Below are 25,097 nucleotides of genomic sequence, written 5' to 3' on the forward strand. Positions count from 1 at the left end.
GAGATAATAGAACTCTTCCGTGCCGGGATGCCCGTGCGGAAGCACCGCTGTCGTTTCAAAAGCTACGAGCGTTGCTTCAAAGCTTCGGAGGCGGTGGATATTTTGCATGAGCTACTCGGCTCTAATCAAAATTTCGGCCCAGAGGTGACTCGCGATCAAACAGTTAAGCTGCTTAAAAAGTTCCTGAAAAACCATGTTATCGAAGATATTAAAGGAAGGTGGGGCAAAGAGGACTTCCAAGATGATGGCCATTTGTATCGGTAAGTCTGTATATAGTGATGAAAAATTTTGGTTTTTTTGGAAACAAGATGTAATAACTCTTGTTCATGTCTTACAAGTATTTTTGTAGAATGCCTCTGGAAAACTGTTGATGTGTTCCTCCCCTTCCTTTTAAAGACTTTATTTTACTTAGAAATGGGTAACTGTCAAGATTTAATGTTTGGCTTCAGTTTTCTTGTCTGTTTTTAAATATCTTTGAAGGTCACTTCTATTCAGTTACATTCTGTAAATACTAACAAAATCTTTTACAGTTTCACAAGGTAGCAAGTTCTGATTGCTGTCGGTGGACATCAGGTTTGTTGGTGTTGGAAGAGTACATATCAAGGTGATGTAGATGGAAGTGAGATTGCCATTGTTCATCCAGCTCCAGTTGTCCTCCCTCTCCCCCAGCCCCATGAGAACTTGGTTGCTGTTTCTGCTCCTTCTGAGAGAAGAGAAAGGTCTTCTGAATCTAAGTAATTAATAATGTAACCTATTTTATGGTCCTTAGTTTATAGATTGAAATTGTCGTAGAAGAGACAAAGCTTTGGTTGCTTACTGTTTAGCCTCTCAACTGGTGGCTTGTTAACAGAGGAAAAGATTTTTCTTTGTAAGAAAAACTTAGTGTTACTGGAGTGGATTCTTTGACCTCTTGTGACCTCAGTTAAGGTTTGGATGTCCAGAAGTTGTGGGTTATAAATTTGTACCATCTTGTAGTGTCTTGTTCAGTGCACAAGTAGTATAAAAATGACCATTATCTTAAGTATGGATTTGTAACTTTTAACGTGGTGAGTCTTCTTTTTAGGAAATGGGAATTATCTTCATGCAAAGTAATAGGGAAAGTAAGTTAGCAATAAGCCTATACTTCTACTTGTTATAGGTTTTACTGCATAATTAAATTTTACATATTAATTTTTAGATCATGTTTTCTTACTATCCTCTTTGGAAAAAATAAGTAATACTGAATTCCCACTTGCTATTTATGAAGTTTATTTTTCAGTTTGCTCTATTGCTCTTTTGCTCTAGTTTTTGTGTAGACCGAACCTAAACTTTTTTGCTGTTTGGTCTGTATGCCTGTGCAGTTGTTCATTACTCTCATAATTTTATTTATTAATTTGGAAGACTTAAAAAATAAGAGGTTTGTATGCTGTAATTTTTTTCCTTGGTTATAAACAAACTTGGGTCAAGGCACTTTTTTCTGAAAATACTGTGATTTATGTTAGGCTTGTGGCACTTCAGTTATTTACAGTCAGATTGGATCAGATTTGTGTTAAATTTTAGAATTTGTGACTCAAGTGTGAAGAACACGTGTATCAAAGGTCTTGTTTCTGAAGATACCTTGAGAATCTCACCCAAGAAAATCCCTTGCTAAGTATCTCAAAACAATACAGGCTCTGCAGTCTGCAGCCGAATGTGACTGAAGGCTGCAAAAGGATGTTGAGGAAGTATCATGTGTGCTTGTTCTTAAATTCTTTGGCCACCTGCTTATGGCTGTTATGTAAGGGCAAGAGATTGTGACAATTTAGCTAGTCATTGGCCAGCTCAGGTTGGGAAACAGGCATGGAAGACAAGAAGAGCTGCAGAGGATTTTAGGTCTTTGACCTTAATAAGGTTAAATATAAAGGGGTGGTATCGAGTGGGTTTTTTACCTGTTAGAACCAAGTCAGAAAAGGAGTTAGGTTCTGCTGCAGCACATGGTGCTGGGTATGTTATTGGTTTGGTACATTCCTAGCCCAGTCCTGATATGCCTTTTCTAAATGAGAGCACTACCTGCACAGATTTTTTTTGCTGGTGTCTCCTTTCTTTCTGGACATGGACTCTTGTCAAAAGATTTAATATGGGTTTTGGTAACTGCTGGTATTACAGTATGTCTCTTTGGTTTGGGTTTGCCATGTTCATGAGGCTGTGGGATTTTTTGTTCGTTTGTTTCACGTTAGCATCCTGACACATTCAAATTATTTTCTTCTTTCATTCATTTGTATTTTCAGGCAGGACTTGCCTGAGCTGCAGGCTGTGGAAATTGGTTGGGTGAAATATTTCTGTCCTTTTAATTTTCTGTGTGCTCTGCCGAATGACCTGCTATTGAATAAGAGAGCTCTTTTGTTATGTATTTTGTTTTGATATTCTTTCTTCACTTCCCATTGAAAAGATAACTGACTAATTGAACTTTTTAACTAAAACTGCCTTTCATGCATCTTGAACTGGAGCCAGCTTTTCTCTGACTGGGCTTAGTGCATAAATAAGCTATGTATTTTACACGTGGCTTTAAATATCAAAACGTGGGTTTTTCCCTATTTGTGGAACTAAACATTGATTTTCAAGCCCATTTTACTCATGCATTTCATGTCCTGGTGGCTCCCTCTGGTGGACTTTCCTAATGTTATACTGAAAATAGTATCTTTTTATCTTCACTGTGTTGATGCAAGTAGTGGTATGAGTCCATTCCACTGACAGTGCTTACTCTGGAAATATTGACATACTACATACCTTTTCTGTAAATTTATCTGTTAATATGCTGTGGTACTCTGTGGTGCACAGTTGTCATTTATTACCTTCACATATAAGTGTGGCTGCCTGCTCTTCTTCACGGAGTATGCAAAAGAGATGTTGTCAAATCTTGATTTGCTTGAGGGTATTTGGCAAGTATTAAATATGAAGGTGAGATCTAATGTGACTTCTAAAAATAGAACACACAGACACATAGTTTTTTCTGACCAACTGGCTCAGTTTAGTCTACAATAGTGAGTGAGAAGTTACAGTTTTGGAAGCTGTCAGGCTTTACATTTTTTTTTGAATTGCAGCAATTCTATTAAAAGCAAAAGAGTTACTACTCTTGCATTGATAGCAAACTTTTGGAATGCAGCTCTAATAATTGTTATACCATTGGGACCCATATTGGTTGACCTTGTTCTTTATCCTCTGTTCTGGACACAAAGAGGTATCTCTATTTCCTCTTTGTACAGAGTCCTAAAACTAGTGTTGCTGGCTATAAACCATTTTGATCTCGATGTGTCAGGCTTGGAATGCTTCTCAGCTCCTAGATTTGAGTAATGTTAATCTTTTCATCATAAAATCAGGGAGTTTTCATTGTTCATCCAAAAACTTGTCTTCGTCTAGATCTTGCTGTAATGCTGTGTGAAAAAGGGGAATGTACACCTCCTTTTCCTGCTTGTAAGAACTCATTCTTTCACTGGTTGTTTGTGAATCAGGGCAACAAATGGCACAAAGCTTAAAATTGTGAAGAAATAGAGATGAAACAGGGAACTGCTGAAAATAGTATACGGCAAAGGAAAAAGGCTGCAGATGGTTAACATCAAACTCTAAGAAATAGTATCTGAGAAATGGTTGAGAACAGTCAACAGCTGAACATCTGCCATCTAATCTGGTTTACTTTCAAAAGGCAGAGTAAATCTTGCAGGATTAATATGAGATGCTCGCCACTCCTTCTCAGGGTTTGTCTGATGGAAATGATATCTCTGTGTTGCATATACTCTGTTGAAGAGCACCGTGGAAGATGCCAAATGGTCTCAGTATTCATGGTAAAAACCCTTGTGTGTTTAACCCATGCAGAGTAACACTACTGGACTAACAACACTGCAATACAAAACTATGTAAAAAACTTATTAAACTTAATTAAAACTTACTGGAACTGCATGAGAGCATGGAGAAACCTGAGGATTTTTTGAGTGTATCTTTCTAGTAGGATACATATGCATGCTATCTAGCAGAGTACACGCTCTTGTTGCAAAATCACAGACATAACTGTCTTTTACATTCAGATTAAAAGAGTGAGTGAGGCTTAACTAGTTTCTTGAAGCATCAGGAATCTCAGCATCTAAGACCTAGGAGTGAAAGTAAACAAGATCAGGTCTGGGCCAGTCTGAAGACGCGTTGCCACCCAACTGATTTGTCTTTGTGGTGTGCTGTCATTAATTCCTTTGTGCATGGCTTAGCAGTAATTTGATTGTGATCAAGCTGGATAGTTTGTTTTCCTTGTTTTCTACAAGGGCTGGTTTAGGGCTTATTTCTGCTAATTTCTTCAAGGCACTTCTTGAAATGCCTTAAAAAGTGAATTAGTTATCTGCACAACAGATGGAAAAAGACTCCAGAGAACTACAGGTTATAGTCTTCGCATAGGAAACATGTAAATACAAAAGAACATGGTAATGTTGATAAAATTTTGTGTGGACACTTGCATGCACTTTAATTAAATACAAATATTGGTCACGTGTCTTAGATATGTAGCTTTACTTTAGGATATGCGTGCTAACAACACACTTGACATGGGGGAAATCCTACCTGCAACTTTTTCAGCAGAATCCATGTCTTCTAGTGATGACCTGGGTCAGCTGTCTGTGTACAGGCAGCTGGTGCTATATGAAATGCACTGGAATATCAGACGTTTACCCAAGGCTCAGCTATGTCATGGGAGGTTCAAAGGACCCGAACTGTTCAAGAGCAGCAGCTGGAGGCCAAATAAGACACCTCACTGTGTTTTACATAGCACTTAATACTAGTCTCCAGGGAACACTGAATGTCCAAGGCATTTGTTGTATTTCTGCATGTGATGGCCTGCTACAGTTTTACATTAGTAAATATGGATTAGGTTGGTGTTCAGAGGCTTTAAAAATATTCTCTAATTGTAGATTTCCTCCTTCCTCACCACTGAAGTCATATCCAAAGAAACCTTCATGTGGAAAGGAAATAATTAAATTTCCAGACTGGAATGAACCGAAGGCTGGCACTTCTCAAGAACACATCCCAGGGAAATCCGTCACAATGGTAAAACACCCAGTTTTCACTTCCTCAGACATAAGCATATTTGGAAAGCAAAACCAAACTAATGACCTCTTTGTTGTGGCACAAAATACTTGATTATAAAATGAAATGCCAAATACTTTTATTTTAAAAATTTTATCAACTCCTGGACATGGTAAAAGCCTAGGCTTTTGTAGTTATGTATATTCTAAGTCCTTCCTCCAGCGTATGTGTGTGTTCTCATATTTTGTGAACTCTTGAAACTTCTTTGATAATTTTTGCCTTTTTATTACTGCATTTCAGTGCAGGACACTGGTCTTGGATTTCTTGGTGATCCATAGACTGTTTGGAAAAGTATCTCCTACCATTTTGCTGGACATCTAAAGTTTCTGAATGAATGGTTATTCCATATTTGCAATCCAATTAACTGTGTGCAAATCAAGTACACTTTTTATGTACAGCAAGTTTCTGAAGAGGAAAAACATGGTCCTAAGAACTTCAATACTAGGTAGAAGATTAGGATAGAAGAAAAGAGAGTGCCAAAGACTAGTCAAGAGAATAGAGTATTTTAATTACTGAGCAAGTTTCTGCTGAAGTTTTAACATGCTACAGCTTCTAGCTGTCTGCTCTAAATTTCCATCCAAGCATCCTGGCCTGATAAGAGTTAGGAAAAGACTGCCTCTATGCATCTGACTCAGATGCAACAGCATGCAGTCTGGCATAGCTCAAAATCTCTTTCACTGGCAGTTTGGATTAATACAATGAACTGCAAGTTGAAGTAACTGAGGCAAAGGTATAAGCTCCTTTCTGCTAGCTCGTTTATAATAAGGTGTATCTTCCACTGGAATGCTGAAGAAAACAGATACCTGTAAATGGTGGCATCTTGAGTTGCTCCAGTATCAATCTGAGCACTTACTGGCTGTATGTGGATTGATGAGCATGATTCTGTGTTGTGAAATACTGATGTAGAAGACCAGACTCTTAATTTCAGAGAGTGCTATGGAAGACCAGACTCTTAATTTCAGAGGGTGCTATTTGTTTCAAACTAGCTCTAGTCTAGTGTCATGAAATGACAGACGATTAGCACTTGGAGTAATTAAGTGCATTCCTGGAGTGTATTTTGTGGTTTGGTTGTGATCACAAGTAATACTTTTAATGCGCTTTAGCACTGCTCTGTGATACAAATCAAAGAACTGGGAATGACTAAGAGTTTTGTGTTGAAAAGTATGTTGCTGGTATGAACTGTATTGTATGTCCGTCCACTGACACCTTAATGACAATCTTCAAGTGTCAAGCTTGGATTGAAGGTTGGGTAAAGGATAGTAGTTTTCTGCATTCTCAGCTTTACTTTATTCTGTTGTAATGATGGACTGATGAGTGTCTTCAGATGTAGCTATTTGCTTTTAGTTTCTTCATATATAAAACCTGCTAATGAACTTGATGTTTAGTTATGATCAGTATATGCTGAAAAAGGATGAATTGTTTCTAATTCCTTGGTATTTCATCTAATAATTCTCCAATAACTTTTCCATAAGCAGATGTGTAATCTTAAAATGGTAGATGAACTGATTTTAATCATGGAGACGACCTGAACACAGGATTAAAGGCCATTGACTACTCAACTTTAATGGTTACTCTGATACACATAATTTTTCAGCTTTGGACATGTTCATCATGGCTGGGCTTCGCGAACGAAGATTTGGGAAGGGCTCTACCCACATTTGTTGCAAGCGTGTTGGTGGCTGAAAAGGCCAATACGAGATAGGCATGTCCGGTTGCATTTGGACAAGTTAAGGAATTGAGAAAAGATGTGTGTGTGATTGAGAAAAATGTTTCACACCTGTGAAACACACTCACTTACATCCTGAAGACTTTACTGGAATTTAGGAATGCTTGAAATGCTGTACCACAATTGTAATATACTGTTTAATACTTGAAAAGGCACCAGTTAATGAGGAGAGTTTTTTCTGATTTCAGAACTCCGAGATGTGGTACAAGCGACACAGTATAGCTATAGGGGAAGTACCGGCATGCAAACTTGTGTTCCGCAGAGAGCTAACACAAACAAATATAGAAGAGATATGGAAATCCATGACTTTGTCACAGTGAGTATACTTGTGAGTCAAGTTATGCTAACACTGTAGTAGGTAATAGTCTTGCCTGTCTTCTCTGATAATGCTTGTAATTTCACCCACTCACTTTTCATCGCTGCCTTCAAAGCTATAGTGTCTAGATTATACTACTCTCTACTACTCTCAATTTGTTATTTGGCTAACAAATTCAGCAAAAAAATTTTATTGTGCTTGGTACCTTTTGACTTTTTCATGTCATGTTATGCTAGTCCTTTTGTTGTGTGGGCTTTGTCTTATTTGATCACTTTTTTCTCTCAGTCTTCTTTTTTTTCTCTTGTTTCTATGAAATAGAAGCACTTATGTAGGAATGCAACACTATGAAAACTTTCAATGTCAAGTACAATACTTTGTATGAGATAAATGGAGTATCTACTTGAGTGCTGAAGGCTTTGTGAGTCAGATATTCTTTAGTGTATTCAAAAGGAATATCCCATGCAAAGTTGAAGTCATTGTTTAAGACAATTTATGCAGGGGTAAAAAAATAATACACATTAGCTAATATTACAGCACAGTTGAGGCCTTGCTAAACTTTAATGTAAACCTAGCACATTATGTGCATGTAATGAACTCGATGCTGAGGCAAGCAGCTTTGGTGACAGCACGATTGGCAGCGTGTGCTTTACTGCATGTGCACTGCCAGGTTTCCTCAAAGATGGAGATTGCAGGGGAGTGGAGGGACCCTCTGGTCTCTGCCTGCAGCTCACATGGTATTGCCTGATGGGACCTGGGCAACAAGGCCAGGGACAATGGTGACCAAGCCCCTCCTTCACACAGAGACCCCTATGGAGCATAGCAAACAGGATTGGCACAGTAGTTTGTGTGAAAGGGTCCTGAAACCCTGCCAGCTTGACCAGGGAGCAATGGTATTAGCCCAGCAAAAAGCTATGGCCTTTCTGAGTCTGATGATGGACCCCTGAAACCACCAGAGCTCTGTGTTGCAAGATCATGACTGGGGGAAATGGGAGAATCGCAGTTCACCCTGAACTTATTTGAAACTTGCTTCTCCAGCTGGATGCACTTAAATCCGTGGAGGCCAATGGGATTCATCCCAGAGTACTGAAAGAGCTGGATGATGTCATTGTAGATCTCTCTCCATTATTTTCAACTGACCTGGGAACCCAGAGAGGTCCCAATTGATTGGAAGCTGGCAAATATTTTCCCGAGTTTTAAGAAGGCTAAGAGTGAAGATCCTGGTAGTTACAATCCTATCAGTCTCCCTTCAGTGCTTGGTAAAATGATGGAAAAGGTTATTTTGGGATTTAATGAAAAATACTTGAGAGACAACGCAGTCATTGATCAAAACCATCATGGTTTCAACAGGGAAAAGTCCTGCTTGATCAATTCAATTTCCTTTTATGACAAGGTCCCCCTTGACCAAGGGACAAAGAGAAAACAACAGATGTGCTGGTTTTGGATTTCGGCAAAGCTTTTGATACTATCTCTTGCAGTATCCTTCTAGGTAAACTGTCAACATGCATAGAGAATGTCCAGAAGACAGCAACTAAGATGGTGAAAGGTCTTGAGGGCAAAATTTAGGAGGAGAGGCTGAGGTCATTTGGTTTGTTCAACTTTGAGAAGGTTGGGGAGTGACCTCATTGTAGTATACAAATTCAAGGGAGGCAGAGATGCAGATGATCTTTGGTGACCAGCAGTAGGAAACAAAGAGATGGAATCAGGCTGTGTCAGGGAACTTCAGACTCCACATTAGGAAATGGTTCTTCACTGAGAGGGTGATTGGGCACTGGAACCAGGCTCCCCCGGAAAGTTTACATGGCACCAAGCCTGACAAAGTTCAAGTGTTTGGGCAATGCTCTCAGGCACATGGTGTGATTTTGGGGGCTGTGGTACGCAAACTGGGAGTTGGAGTCCTTGTGGGTTCCTTCTTGCTTGGGATATTCTGTGAGTCTAGGTAGTCCTGTGAGGAACAGGAGTTGCACTCGATCCTTATGGCTGTCATCCGACTGGAGATACTCTCTATGAAATGGAGGCCTCCTTTTTTTCAGAATTGTATCTATCCAAATACTTTATGTTTGCTTTTTCCAGATTAGATGATGTGTGAACTATGTGTTTATGTGTTTTTACAGATTGCAAAAGGTCTTGGGTTTGGATTCTCTGGATGAAGTGTTAGACGTAAAACTTGTGAATTCAAAACATATAGTTCAAAATGCATACAATGTCAATAAGCAAGGCATTGTCACTTTAGAAGACAAATCAAGTGAGTATTTTAGAAGTTTTCATTTAAATTTTTTATATTGTAGTTTACTAGTATAAAGTATTAGTTCTGATTTATACTAGCCTGTAGCATCTTTATACTTGTATGATCACATCTGTACTAGTGTTTTTACAAAGTAGAAGGCTGTTGTTCTCCTCTGACATCCCATTTGTAAAAGTCAGTGTTTATTTCATATTTACTCTCTTAAACATATTCCAGCTTTAGTGTTGAAAAATGAAGATGGAAGCGCAGCAAATTTTTACCATTTATAAAGATAGGGATTTTATTCACTTCAAGGTGGCTTTCTCAACCCTGCCCTTTCAACTGCCTGGAGTGTTTACATAAAGAAAAAATGTATTAAAAATTGGGAGACAGCCAAAATATACACTGAGAGATACTTAAAAAATTTTGAGTTTTCAGTCAATGTGTTGTGAAGATAGTATCATGTTTAGAACTCCTTTCCACATCAGGGAGAAAATAAAGCATCTTTGCTGCTCTGACGTATCACACTGTTATTGCCATCATGATTTTCACAAGTTTTGTAGAGGAATTAAGTATGATATTGAAACCTGGTTTGATTTTGAATGAAACATCTTTCAGAATGTGTATGTGGGCATTTTAAAGACAGTTGGAGCACTTCAAAGTATTAACTTCAGCCTTGTAGAAATGACAGAACTGAATATACAAGTGCTTTTCATCATCTTCAGTGCAAAGTAAACACTTCACTGTGTTGCACTGGTGAAGGTATAGCTTGAATTAGTTTGTCTGATTTTTTTAGGGTAGGTTAAGGATTTGTGATGTGATCCATTTTGCTGATTGAGTTGCAAGAGCAGAATGCATACGTGGTTGACAGGGAATACTGAAGATACTGAATTATAGATGTAATTCAAGTTAGATCCTACATTAAGGTATAGCCTGACTCTGGAGTCAGTTCATTTACTACACAGGAGGAACTTGTAACAGTGTTTTCAGCTGTGCTTTTATCTTACAGTTAGATATTTTTCTAATTTTTTTCCCTCCTTTTAATTTGTCTGTTTCTTCCCCATGCAGAAGAACTACCTCACTGGATATTATCTGCAATGAAATGTCTAGCAAATTGTAAGTAATTCAGGAGGGGGAAAAATACCCCACAAACAGCCCACCCCCGTAAAAATCAATTGAATTGACTGTGCCTTTACCACTTTATCAAATCCTATTTATATTCACCTTCACTATTTTTTATGAAAATTGCCTAAACAAAGTTGGAAAAGACTTGCCAGCATGTATTCTCCTTCAAGTGCAGCTTATTTCAATGAAGTATATAATGGCTTAACTATTCTGTTCATGTTTTTCCTCTACTATGTGTCTTCACTAGACCTGTTGGGAATAGATCAATTCAGTAGATCAATAAAATTTCACTTATTTTGAAGAATGAGTCTTTTCTTTTTTTTTTTCCTCTAATGGTGTATTTGCATGAACTGAATTAGAAAATACTGATCTGGTTGGTGGCTTAAAATCAATGTTCTATCTCTCTTTCTTTCCTCCCCTTTTTTTTTTCTTCGTAGGGCCCAGCTGCTCAGATTTGAAGCAGCCTACATATGTAGGCTTTGAAAGAGATGTTTTCAAAACTATAGTCGACTACTTTGACCAGATGAAAGAACCTCTTCTCACATTTCATTTTTTTGATGTTTTTGTTAGTGTGTTAGGTAAGTAGTTTGGGATGTAATGAAAAAATTATTCTTTAGAATTAATTTCCTGGAGTTAATTTACTATACTTAAATAGTATTACAGCTGAATTCTTTAGGATTTGTCCTTTCCATTCTACATAGAACACAGTTTAATATTTAAATTTATTTTATATCACAAGGTAATATTTGTATCCTTTTGATCACAATAGTTCAAAAGGCTTCCATTCCTTGTCTTAATTTTTAAATGCCTCTGTTCATTACTCAACATCTAACAGATGGATTTTAACAGATTTTTCTTTTTTTACAAATGCTTAAATGTCTTAAAAATTCTCATAAGCTTTTAGAAATTGCTTGACTGAAGTCTAGATTAGAAAGGATTAGGGCTATAAGCACTGTTTTTAACCCTGGAAATATGACATTTGAAGGAAATTGAAATCCTTTGTTGCTTAAATTTAGAAATTACAATAACTAATCCACTGCTTCTTTGAAGCAGTGGTTTCGTTATTAACTATAACTTTTCAGTTGTTCACACTATATTAAATTCACCTATTCTCATCCTATAGATGGCCTATTGAAAGACAGTAAAAGTGAAAATATTTGATTACATTTTATGGGTGCATTTCAGAAAAAAAAACTGAGTTGAAAAGTAAGCATGCTTTGTATCATGTCAGTTTTTTGAACTTCTTTTCCTGCGAACAACATTGCTTTTAGTAAACTGTTGTGATGAAAAACGAATTCAGAATAACACTTCTCTTTCTGGAGAAGTTATACTTTCTTAGTTCACAATCTTTCTTCATTCTGAGTATAGTTCCATTTCTGTCTTCTTTTTCTTAGACAACAAATATTCTTGATAATATTTTTAAAAATTATTCCTCTCCTTTCATACTCTATTTCTGTTTGCTTTGCCATTGTTTTTTATATCTTTCAGGTTTTAGGAGTTTTATTTCCCATAATTTCTCAGATGGAAAATTGAGAGAACGATTTCATACCAATGTCCATATGGAAATCAATGAAAACCGTGCACTGTTTCAAAAAGTCAAAAATTAGTTTTGTGATCTCTTTCACAAAAAAAATGAGATGATAATATGGAATCATATCTTCTAAACATATGCACTAGTATGCTTGTTAAATTTTCTTTGAAATTAGAGAAAGCGTTGCTTTGAAAATTAACTACAGTGCTTTACCAGTCTGCTTTGAACACTGTCTCTAAGTGCTGCCCTACTAACTACTGCACATTTTTTTTTAATAACAGTTCCACTTTTACACAGTGTGGAATTGACCAAAATGGTCGATGAGGGGATAGCAGTGGTGAATACTGTTTATGTTGAGAGTAGTAAAGCTTTCAACACTGTCCTTCATCATATCCTTATAGGCAACCTCAGGAAGTACAGGCTGAAAAGGTGGGTAGTGAGGTAAACTCAGAAATCAGTGGAGTTGCTGGGCTTAGAGGGTTGTGATCAGTGGCACAAAATTCAGCTGACTGTCTCTTAGTGGTGAGTACCCCAGGGCTGATAATGGGCCAGTAATGGTTAACACTTCATTTATGACCTGGATGATGGGACATTCTGTCCTAAACAAGGACAGAGTGCCCTAACCAAGCTTGCAAATATTGCAAAATGGGGAAAAGTGGCTAAATGCAGCAGAGGGTTGTACTGCCGTGCAGAGGGACCTTGACTTACTAGAGAAATAGGTAAACAGGGATTTCATAAAGTTAAAAAAAAGGGAATTGCCAAGCCTTCTTCTGGGGAAGAAAAAGTCCATGCACCAGTGAATGCTGGGTATGGGGGGGCCTGATTTGAAAGAAGCTTTGCTGAGAAGTCCTTGGAAGTCCTGGTGGGCACTAGTCAGCAAGTCCAGTAAACACAGCAAAAATTATTAAGTCTTGGAACATGTGCCATATAGGAAAAGGCTGAAAGCAGGGACTGTTTAGCCTGAAAAGCAGAAGACTCAGAGAGAATCTTATTAATGTGTATAAAAGATTGATATGGGAGGAGAAAAGAAGGAGCCAGATCAGTGATACCCAATGACGGGGCAAGAGACAATGGGCAGGAACAGAAGTACAGGAAACCTCATTTATATAAAGGAAAATAGCATTTTAATTGGGAGGTTGTCAAACAGTGGAAGTGGTTGACTAGAGAGACTGTGAAATCTCCATCTTTGAAGGTATTCAAAACCTGGCAGGACATAGTCCTGGGCATCTTGCTGTAGATGAACCTGCTTTGAACATGGGAAGAGGTCTATATATTCTCCAGAGATCTCTTCCAACCTCCATAATCCTATGGGAAAAAGAAGTCTCTATTTGTTTTCTTCCTTTTTTAATAGAATTTACTGTTAGATGTCAGTCATGCAGGTATTTTGCTTCCTGACTTTTGTTAGTGCTGTTTAGGAAAATTTGTAATAGATGCTTCCTTTGCACAGCCTTATAAACCCAAAATGGTGGTGGTCAGACCTCTTTATAGATGAGATCTAAACTATTATCAGATTCTACTGTGCATGTCCAGTCTTCAAATATCTCTACCATGCTCACGGGATTGTTTTCTCAAGAGTCTGTAAGCAGAGTTAGGCACCAATTTAACCCCTACAGGTGTGAGGAACATGTTGGTATTGTCATAGCTGTCACTGATGTATAAGCACATGTTTATGTTTCTCTGATTGTTGCCACAGGCTTAACATTTTATTGTGGTTGCTACACCTGTGCATACCATCTCAGTTATGTTTAGAGCCGAGGGAATTAAAGTGCAAAGGATGAATCAAAACATTGTAGTTTTTCATGTATCCTAATATCTAGAATTGTTTGTTATGGTTATTAATATTTTCCAGTGCATCAGAAGGAAATCTAAATACTTAAACAAGCCACCCAGATCTAGTAGTCCAACTCTAGGAATATCTTCCTAGTCTCTTTGGGAACCGAAGTTCTAAGGCAGTCTTGAATGAGTAAGAAAGGAATTTGGGGAGTTTAATATAGAAATGTTGTGTTAAATGTTATGGAAATACTTAAGTGAGAAATGTTGCCCTGCCTCCTGATCTTGTATAAACCAGGACTGCTGCAAAAACACAGCAAAGCTGTAGAAGCTCTTCAGATATCTTGTCTCCTGCTGCCACCAGAAAATCGAAAAAGACTACAGCTGTTGGTGAGAATGATGGCAAGAATTAGCCTCAACAAAGATTTGCCACCTCTTTCTGAATCAGTGAGGACCAGAACTTTGGTATGTATAAATGTGAGGCAAAAGGTCGAGGACAAGGCTTTTGGAGTAGCACGGATTGAAGATTCTTACTGGAGAGTGTATACATAATACAGTTTGCTTGTTGGAAGAGTGGTTTGTCTATCTATTCTAGCTATGTTGAAAGCTAATCTGAATTTGAATAAACTGGAATTTCATGGTAATTTGTGAGCACACAAAGAACTTGCTTAGAATTTTAGAGGTTTCCTTATCTTTCAAAGTTAAATCCCCACTGATTTCTCTATTCAGTAGAAAAACCCAAACAAACAACCCCAAACAAATAAACAAAAAAAAAACTAGCAGAGGAGGTCTCTGGTCTTCTTTATCATTGCAGTGTGAATGAAAAAGACTTCCTGTTTCAGTCAAGGTTAGAAATACATAGCTGCATATTTTGATTTACCTGTTTTCAGCTATTTAAAAAAATCCTACCAGTTCATTTCAATAGTAATTTTTTTTTCCACCACAAAAGTCTCGGAAAAGAATTTTAATCAGATTTTGACAAAGCTCTATTTTTTGCTAATGCTTTTTCTTAACAATTCCAACTGGCTAAGAACATGTATTTATTTTGGTTAATTTTAAAGTCTTTGAAAATTAAGTGCAATGCAAAACTAAGCTGTAGAGCCATTCTATAAAAATTCTATAGTAATGTGCATAAATCTAAATTTGTTCCACAGCAATTAAGATTTTAATTTACTATGAATAACACTTGATTAAAATAATTATTTTTTTGACTGCTAAGGTTATAATTTAATTAACTGTAAATGGTCTTTTATTTAAGTAGTTATGTTATAATCTAAATGTTATTTTTAGAAGTGAATCCTTACAGTCCAAGTATTTTGTACTAGGTTTTAATTCCACTGCGTAGTCTATGGTACATGACAGAAATCCTTTTTACCTTCTGTGCTTTTAACGTTAGAAATGACCAGTGCACAGACATAATGCTTGAGCACAAGACTACACGAAGTGAACTGGACCTGAAATTTGGTTTGATGATTTCAAAATAGTGGTATTCAGTTTTCCATCTCATACTTAACTTCTATGAAAGTTCTGTGTTATATTAAAAAAATCTCTAAATACTTATTCTCTGTTTAACTGTAAATAGCCATATGAAGTGGCTATTTTACCAAGTCTTGAGAACAAAATAGAATTCATCCATTCTAAGTCTAAAGTCAGGATTGGATTATCTATATGAGGCAGGAGTAATCTTCAATCCACCACTAACATAATGTCACCGTACATAACAAGTTGGTTTTTTTATTATACTAGTATGTTGGAAGTACAGTAAGTATTGTGATGTTAAAATATTTATTCTACAAGGTCACTTTTTAAATGCAGCCTGATTCCCTACTCCTCAGTCCCAAACAGAAATATACATGATAATGATGTTGCTTTTTTTCTCAGATGGTTCAGGCGTTTTCCCGTTGTATCCTCTGCTCAAATGATGAAATAGATTTGGATGAACTGCTTGCTGCCAAACTAGTATCTTTTCTCATGGATAATTATCAAGAGATCTTAAGTGTTCCTTCTGCTTTAAAATCTTCTATAGAGGATCATGTTATACGTCTCCAGAGAGTCCAAGTAAGTATCTAGTGAAAAAGCCTCTCTTGTCTCTGTGTTTCTAGGTCAAATTTATCCTTTGTTCTCCGAAGTTCAACAGTTCTTAAAACACTTTGTTCTGTCTCTGTTAGCTTCTGAAGAGTTAACTAATTCTGACTACTGATATTCAACCTTAACTATGTGTTCATATGCAACTAAGCAAATCTTGAATGGTTTAGAGACAAGAACTTTAAAATACGTTTTCCTGTTAATCAGCACTTCTTTTCCATGGAATGGGTAAACTACGTAATAATGAGGAAAACTGTGAATTATAAAGTGCTTCCATTAATGCTGTAACCTTTTTTTTTCAGAGCCATCCTTACTTGATCATTTTTTTATAACTCTGTTTCCTGATACCATATTTTGTTTTTTCAAAACTGGCTTTTAGTTCCTCTATCTTTATTTTCTAGTGAAAAAGTAAGTTTAAACTTATTTCAAGAGTTGAACAGGCTTCCTTTGTGTCATGTTTTTTGACTTACTGGAACTCACTTGATTAGTACAAGAGATAGAAAGTACAGTTTAGGGTCTGTATGCCATATCTTCTCTACTTGATGTTTCTGGGTGGTCAATTAATTAAGCCAGTTTTTGTAAATTGTTTGCAGAAAACATAGCGCTCTTTTTTTTTTTACTATTTCTTCAGATTAAATGTGCTAGAGCTGATACTGATGCAACATTTCCTCCTCCACCATTTTGTCACCAAATCAGTACAGATGAATTTGAATACCAAAGGGCAACTGGCTCTCAAGAACCACTGGCAGCTTTGCTGGATGAAATTGTAATGAATAAAGAAATACCTGTGAAAGATAAAAAGAAGAAGCTCAAGCAAGTAAATAAAAATTGCTCTACAGTCTCTAATTTGAACTTAAAAAGTTTTACCAAGTCTTAGGCATGTATTCCTGTACAGAAATACTGAAATTTAAAATGGCGCGTATGCTTGGGGGTATCAACTTTATATCATTAGAACTGGAATACTGTGATGAATCAACCCATATTAGAAAATTAGGTGATATTTTCTATATATGGAGATGTAGAAAGCCCATTAGGGAAATAATTTTCCTACTCCAGAAATGGAGGTTGCACTGTAGTAGTTTATTTTACAAGTTGGTCAAATTCTAATTTGAATTAATGTACTTTTCTAGTTTCAGAAATCTTACCCTGAAGTGTATAGAGTACGATTTCCTACACCTGAAACTGAAGCAGTGCTATTTCCTGAAAAAACTAAACAGAAAACACCAATCCTTACATGGGCCTTAAAAAAGCCTTTTCAACCATTTCACAGAACCAGAAGCTTTCGGATGTAAATGGTTTGAAATATATCAACGAACTGAGACAGAATATTTTATCAATGGATTTTATGCAAAAGAAGCCTGAGCATCATGTAGCTACTGAAAAAACTACTGGGGATACTACTGAGATGGTAGAAAATGTTGAAAGAAGAAGAGAGTATCGAGGTGGTAGAAATATGAGACATTTTATTGGAATGGGCTGCCCAGGGAGGTGGTGGATTCACTGTCCCTGGAGGTGTTTAAGATGAGACTGGATGTGGTACTTAGTGCCATGGTCTAATAACCATGGTGGTGTTGGATCAAGGGTTGGACTTGATGATCTCGGAGGTCTTTTCCAACGTGCTTGATTCTATGATTTTATGATTATCAGTATTTTTGTAAGTTATTAGTTTTTTAAGTGTCTGTTGTTTTAAAACAAGCAAACAAACAAAAACCAGCAGTAAAAACAACGAAAAACCAAACAATAAAACCCACAACATACTCAAGGGGATTATTCTATATGGGTGATAATGTACTCTTGCTGTGGCTTGATTTGCCCATCATTTCAAGGTCTAAATGTATTTGTGTGCAATGTATTGTTGGTAACTAGTCAACGGATTTTTTTTTTACCTGAAAATGAGTCTCTTGCATAAACTAGGCCATGTTTGTGCACATATAGCTTGAAGAATTAACTTGCTGTACGTTGTCCTAGTTAGAACAACTGGGACCGATTCATCACTGGATGGGTATAGCCCAAAACTGTGTATTCTATGGCCCTCCATGCCATTTCCCAGAAACTGTTGTCGGAGGGGGGGAGGGCTGCCTGTGGGGGGATGTTCCTGTCCTCGTACCCTTTTATGGAATTCCCCACTCTGAGGGAAGGATTGACCATTCCTTTTATGGAATTCCCCGCTCTGAGGGAAGGATTGACCATTCCTGCCTGAACTGGAGAATATATAAACCTGGAGTTTCAGAACTTTTCAACCACTCATGGGATCCAGAGGAAGCTCACCGCTCTCAACCAGACTGCAACAGCTCTCCCACCAGCAGGTTTTTCCCCTCTCCCTTTACTTTGGACTCAAGGGGGAGCCCAAGGAACACCACTTGGTTCATGCCCCAGGGTGCTGGGTTATACATTTGGGTTTTGGGGGTTAAGACCAATTGTTGTTTGTATAATTGTACTTATTGTATTATTTTAATAAATTGTTATTCTGATTTATAATCTCTCTTTTGAGTTGAGTTCATTTCCCCTGCTGGTTAACTCTTAAACCAGCACATACATGCTTGAGTAAATATGGAACACTGGATTTTGGTTTGCTGTTTGTGAGAGACTGAAATATTGAAGGTTAATGACTCAAACAATTGGTCATTTGTAAAAGCAATGTGCTTTGCTGAGGCCAGGTTTGCACCCTCAACTGAGAGGATGTGAAGAGTTTTGAGTGTGTGGTGGCAAAACCTCTGATCTGCAGAAGGACAGCCCAGGGTGCAGAGCCGGTGAGCACCCACCACCAGAGGATGACCACAACAAACTGACTTCTGTTTAGCAAAAAGCTGGGTTTTGAGACAGATAAGGGAAGAGTCCTATAAAAAGCAGATCCTGTGAGGTGTGATAATGCGTTCTACAATGCCAGTTTCAACAACTGGCTCAAGTATAAAATTCTCCATCCCGGAAGAGGTACTGGGACATTCACACGTAGGCCTGAGGGTATTCATTCCTTCTGTTAAGGCATAATTGGTTTGAGAAACAGCAGTCATGCCTTAGAAGGGGTCATAAACCATCAAAGACCCCCAAACTGCCCCCAGAACTTTCCACGAGAGGACTGTGCATGATCTAGAGTGTTACAACAGACAGTATAAACTGTCCCCTCCAGGAGAGGTACCTGGATGTTGCCACCTGAACCTGAATGCTTATGAACACATTGAACTTTATGTTTCGAGGGCTTCCCCCACCCCTGATGGATCAAGTTTGCAACCATCACTTTGACCAACAGACATGGTAATTGTAATCAAGTCTTGTTGGGTGGTGGTATCTCTCCTTTCCACTATCTACTCTTATCCTTTGTTTCTCTTTCTTGTATATTTTCTTGGATGTTATTTTTATACCTTTATATTATTGTATTTCTATAGATAAACCCAAACCTGCTACACACCTCGTTTCCATTGCAATCAAATTGTTCCAAAATAAACCTGACATACATACATACGTGTGTGTGTGTGTGTAAAAACCCACCAGTCATTCTGTTTTGTTTCATGCTAATCTGCCCCAAGGGATCGGTTATGACCTCAGGGGCAGGTCATAACACTGTTGGACATCTTGGTAACCCTGATATGTCAGATTTATTTTGGAAAACTGTAAAAACTAATTCTTAATTTTCTGAATTCATATGATGCATTACAGCATGAGTCAACTCCTGTTGAAATTCCATTAACTTTCTGTAATGCCAACCCAGTCTTTCCCATATGCTTTTACTACATATTGCTGTACAAAACTGGCTGCTTGACAATGGCATATATTTTATCAAAAAAATCTAAAGCCTTGTGTTTCCTCTGGAAGTGGAATTCAAATATTGAAGTGACATTGTAGCATACATGCATTTATTGATTCAATTTGTTTTGTGTTATGGAATCTACTGTACCCATAACTTGACTGTACATCTACGTGATTCTGATGGCCCTTTTAGCTATTAAAGCATTACCATTTTCCTCTATATACTTCAAGTGGTGATTTCTTGTTATCCATTAGATATTTAAAGAACAGCATTTTATACCTTATTGAATGTCAGAGTAATCTATGCAGGAGAGAAGACAGCTGAAATCTCAACAAATTTCTATCTGACATTTTAGTAGGCAATGCAACATTGACAGCATTTGCACTTTACTAACCTCCTAACCAGTCAATAAACTTTGCAATGTATTTAGAAGTTAGTTGGTTTAATAGATTGGATTATTTCTTGGACAGTGTGATCTGGAACAGTACACATTTTCATGATGTTGTCATGGTGATTCTTAAGCTTCTTATCAGTAATCTTTGACTTAATCAAATTTAATACAAAAAAGTACACTTCTCAAATAATGAGGAAGCGTTAAAATTACTTTTAAAAATGGTCTGAGGCCAGTTCTTACCTTTTGTGCTAAATCTTCAAGGGTGACGTAATGTTTCAGAAATGCCATACTATTCTGTGTGTTTACATGGTGTCAAACTTTGACTGACTGTACTACTCATATAGAATAATTTAGTTCCATCACTAATCTGTGAAGTATAATAAGATTGGTCAGAAAGCAAGTCTTACATAAAAGTGGAAGTCCTCCTGACCCATTGGTTCCTAGTGACACATCTGTGGCAGTTTTGCTATAACATTTCCTCAAAAGGGAAGAATGGTATTTATTTTCCTTTCTTGAGAAGGGAGCTGAGTCTTTGCTTAACATTGCTCTTCTTCCTTACACAAACAGCTTGCTCCAGCTTCTAAATTAACAATCAGTCATCTGGAAAACCCTTTGGTCTAGTCCTCTGCTGTTCCTTGAGTAATAGCTGCCATTCTTAGTTGTTAATACATAAGGATTATTTAATTGCTCGTATTTTATGGTCTGCTTAAATCACCTGATTGATTTACCAGGATCGTGGTATCAGCTGTTTGCACTCATGACTTTACAGAATGATTGTTGACTAATGTTACTTTTTGAAACTATTTTCAGATAATACTTCACTTCATATTGGAGGAACCTTAGGCAAAATCTGGATGATCGTGCCTTCATATTCCACTAAGTGGAAAAAAGTACTAAAGTGGAAAAGGTGGTATGTTATTACCACACTTTTTACTCTACTGCTGTGATATGGCAGAGCTTTTTCCACCTCTTTTCTAAGCAGATATTTTACTTTATAAGAGCATCTCTTTCTTTCACAGAGGCTGTTCTAACTCAAATAATTGTCTTTATTTCTTGATCACAATTTTTTAAGTCTATTGCCTGAGAGCTTATGATTCGAGCTTTAGGCAAGCCCATACTCCTTAGATTTTAAATCTATACACTCATATATGTAATTCTGTAGGTATTTTATTAGTTTGGAAATTCTAGTGTAATTTATAATAGCTCTAATGCATTAATATTACTATTTTCATCAATTAATTAGGCTTGAAGCAAAAGAGTGAGCAGAGAATCTTTTCAGAAAAAGAAAGCCTATAAAGTGGGTTTAGAACTTATATAGGTTTTTAGCTCTGTTTTCAAGTATTTGCTGCATGATATTTTCTAATAAACATCTCCTCCTGTATTTGGTGTCAGTTTTTGATTTGGTTTTTTTCCCCCCAGAATCTTAGATTATAGGATAGTTATGCATCCAGGATACTATTTATCTCCTCTATAAATCATGTTTGAGAATTGAGTGTTCCATTCTACTGACTGTAAAAGAAGTTGACCAATTCAATAATTCTAAAGATAAAAAATTATGTGATATAAGTTCTTGTTTGGGTCTTTAACTCCGATTTCATTTTACCAAGACAATTAAATTACATAGAGGAGAAAATCCAGTCTGTGTTTGAAAAGAAGAAAGCTGATACATGTTTTTGAAGCCTTTTTTTAAATGTAATTGAAAGAAGCAGGGTATTTAAGCAGTGTTGGTTAGGGACAGTAAATTTCAATTTCACTGCTTTTTTTAACTTTTGGTATTTAAAGCTGTCTGAAACACAATCTCTTGATTGTCCTGACAAAGGCAGAGTAGTACCAGAACAGTGTCAAACACGCTGTTATTCAAAAGGATAATTGAGAATGATCCAAACAGCCAATAGTAAATGAGTCTGATGGCAAAGCTGGGCAAAACTGGAAAAACTGATACAGAATTTTAGTGACCAACCCCAAAACATAGTAATAAAGCTAAAGCCTATTCAATACATTGTTTAAATTCTTTATAGAGAGCATACTCTTGAATGACAAACTTGCTTTTCTTAGTGATTGAGATTACAAGTTTATTTTATAATGTTTGTCAGTTTTTGCTGAAAATTTAAGGACAATAGGATATTTATATAGAACATTTAGGTAAACTGACAATAGACTTAGCTCTCATCTGTTTTTTATACCTTGGAAGTCCTGATGGAGCCATGGATATGGCTAAAAATTGTGGGTACAATAGGACCATTATGGCATTTCATTTAGTAGCATCTGATACAATTATTCCTGGGTAATGTCAGTGTTTAAGTGATTAAGAACTGCCTACATGTACAGACAAGGGAATCATGATGGAGATATGCTCTATGGGTTTTTGCATTAGATCAATAGATTTTCCTATCAGTTGGTTCTCTTTGAGGATGTGAACATAAAAATCTGTTAGCATCATTAGCTAATCTCATTTGTATTTTCAGAATGTTCAGTAATAACAGAGGCATTAATATGGAACATTGCAGGTTGAAAATACATTCAATATGATCGCTTCAAAGTTATATGTCTGAGAAAAAGATAAGTAGGTCATGTAAAAATGAAAATAAAGAAGAGAGGATAGACTGTGTTCTGGAAGGCCACAGCTCTGTAAAAAGTTGCTCTTACAGTGAACAAAGCTTCCCAACATAATGCTGAGGCAAAAGGCTAATGTGGTTCTTGAAGGTCTAAATTGGAAGTTGTTATGCAAAACCAGATGACTCATCTTGTGCAACCTCTACACTCAGTACTGACTGACTGACATTGAAAAATTGCAGTTTTTGTGGCTTTTACAAAACTGTAGATTATGCAAGGTATTTGGAATTGTTTCCTTAAACAGAATTTTCATCACGTCAGTCTTTCCTGTTTATTAGGAAAAAAGGACAGGTTTTTGCTTGATTATCTTATGGAGTACATTCAGATAATGAAATACTTATATTGGTAAAGGCGAAGACTTGAGAAGGCTGTAAGGTGGAGCTGGATATGCTTGGGTTTTTTTATATTCAGGATACTGAATGATAGAATATGGAATTTTACCTTTTTGTTTTTGTTTTTGGTTTGGTTTTTTTTTTTGTTTGTTTGTTTGTTTTTTGGTTTTTTTTTTTGGTTTTGGTTTGGTTTTTTTGTTTTGTTTTGTTGGTTTTTTTTTAACCTGAGCACTTATTCATTTGAGGATCTGGCCTTGTGCATGACTAAAATTTAGGCAGGTTCAAAGGTTATATGCAGTGCTAGCTGTTTAAATTTAATCTCATAAAAAAGCAGTAGTTCTGAGTCCTATAGCTAATTTTGTGTTCAAATACTGGTGAGTGAATAAGTAGTGGAATCATTATAGTTTCTTGTTTGTTATAATGACTTGCAGCATATTCACTTCTTTGCCGTGGGAGACTGTGAAGAATAGTATGTCCTTCTTATGTTGAAATCTATGAAAAATATTCTGGGATTCTGTGAAAAATCCCTTCCTTTTCTCGTGCGTGATACATATTTATTTTTTGTGTGTCACTTTAGATGCCTGGTAATTTATGACCCACCAGAGGTCAGTCTTGTGACATTTTTCAAAACATATGCTCAAAGAAAAGAAGTAGACCCAAAGTTCTTATTATAATAAGCCTTTGGAGTTTTGTTTTATAAAATACATTCCTGCAAATTAGAGTTGATGTGATATTCCTGTGCTGTAGCTCAATGTGTGGCTGAAATATCTCAGTGAAATTTTTCTTTATGTAATAGGAATGTTTATAGTTTTATAAAATTGTTAGAAACGTTCTCAAATATTAGCCTCCTTGGTATTCTAAAATACCTACTAACACAGCATCTTTTTTTTCTTTGTGATGCTTAAAAAAGTGAAAGTTAAGGAGCGGAGGGAAATCAATGTTCCTACCCTACACCAGCTCAGAAGCACAAATTATTTGCTCACATTTTAAAATGCTATTCCTATTTTGTACTCAGTGATCAGTAGTGGTTTCTTTGACACTAATAAGGTCTAATTTTAATGTCAAGTTGATGACTCAGATCATAATCTTCATCAAGAACAGAGTCTGTCCTGTCTTAAATTGGATGACTACCTGGTTTGTAACTTCAATTTCTATCAGCAATCTCAGGAGTGTCTGATGTAATTGTTCGTTCCTCTGCTGGAACATAATCTTCTCTGTACCTTGAACTAGCTCTAAAGTAGTTCTATCCAGTTAGACATTATAACCAAATATGTAATAACAGCATTGTCAAGGCTGCAGCTGAGTATCCTGCAACAGAACATGCTGAAATGGCTTGAGCATGACATTGGGAACTGGGAAAACATATTGCGTTTTGTTTAACTGGTTTTCTTTCTGAACTTTGCAAAACTGTTTTACTCCCTCATTTTTACTGCATTTTTTTGTGTACTGTGAAGTTGGTTTTCAGGTGTTAAAAACACTGTGGTGAGAGAAATATTCTGTGCTTTTGGAGTGGCTAATACAAACGTATTCTGTGCCTGTCGCAGCAGCAAGGCTGCATGTGAAAATCAGTCTCATGAATAGACATTTTGCTTTTAAATGCTTGCTTTTCTTTTCTTTAAAACTCTCTTACCCTCTTTTTTCCTTTTCCTTTTTTTTTTTCTATTTGCTCTCAGGGAGGCAGGTCAGCTTGGATCAAGAGCAGCTACTATGTTTATCTTCTGCAAAAGGTGGTTACAAACCACTCAAATAATTGTCAGTTGGAGCATTATCTTACAAAAATCTTCTCCAATTAGAGAGAAAAAAATAAGGATTTTGAGATGGAAACCTTTATCAATCTGTGACCAGAATGCTGTAACACATTCTTTTTGACTATGTTATTTGCTGGAGATTAGGAAAACCAGAGTATTAAGAAAAAGAACCCTATTTAATGTTAATCAGCAACAGTGATGTTGTTGTTTCTGTCCACTCCACTGAAACGAAAATAGTGTTAAATGATTTGGCAGCCTGTGCACTTAACGGTATGTGCTTATGTAATTAGGCCCTACACTAATGACTATGCAAAGGAAAAGGTATTGTGAAATAATATTGCATAGATAACTGTCATTTCGTGTTCTTCCTAGCTCTTGACTCTGCTAGCTTAATATCTCATGTTTTGTCCGT

At 36.7% G+C, this 25,097-nt stretch overlaps 1 protein-coding gene across 1 annotated transcript; it reads left to right on the plus strand.

The window, feature by feature from the left end:
* DEPDC1B (DEP domain containing 1B) lies at nt 1-17,805 on the plus strand. The gene is made up of 10 exons (XM_018070530.2): nt 1-260; nt 4,905-5,040; nt 6,994-7,121; nt 9,233-9,363; nt 10,411-10,458; nt 10,905-11,045; nt 14,067-14,233; nt 15,650-15,826; nt 16,485-16,670; nt 16,984-17,805. The coding sequence occupies exons 1-10, from the start codon at nt 28-30 to the stop codon at nt 17,143-17,145; spliced, it is 1,509 nt and encodes a 502-aa protein (XP_017926019.1). The 5' UTR covers nt 1-27; the 3' UTR covers nt 17,146-17,805.
* The last annotated feature ends 7,292 nt before the right edge of the window (nt 17,806-25,097 follow it).

The sequence above is a fragment of the Manacus vitellinus genome, unplaced genomic scaffold, assembly GCF_001715985.3.
Source record: "Manacus vitellinus isolate BGI_N305 unplaced genomic scaffold, ASM171598v3 scaffold_18_pilon, whole genome shotgun sequence".
NCBI lineage: Eukaryota > Metazoa > Chordata > Aves > Passeriformes > Pipridae > Manacus > Manacus vitellinus.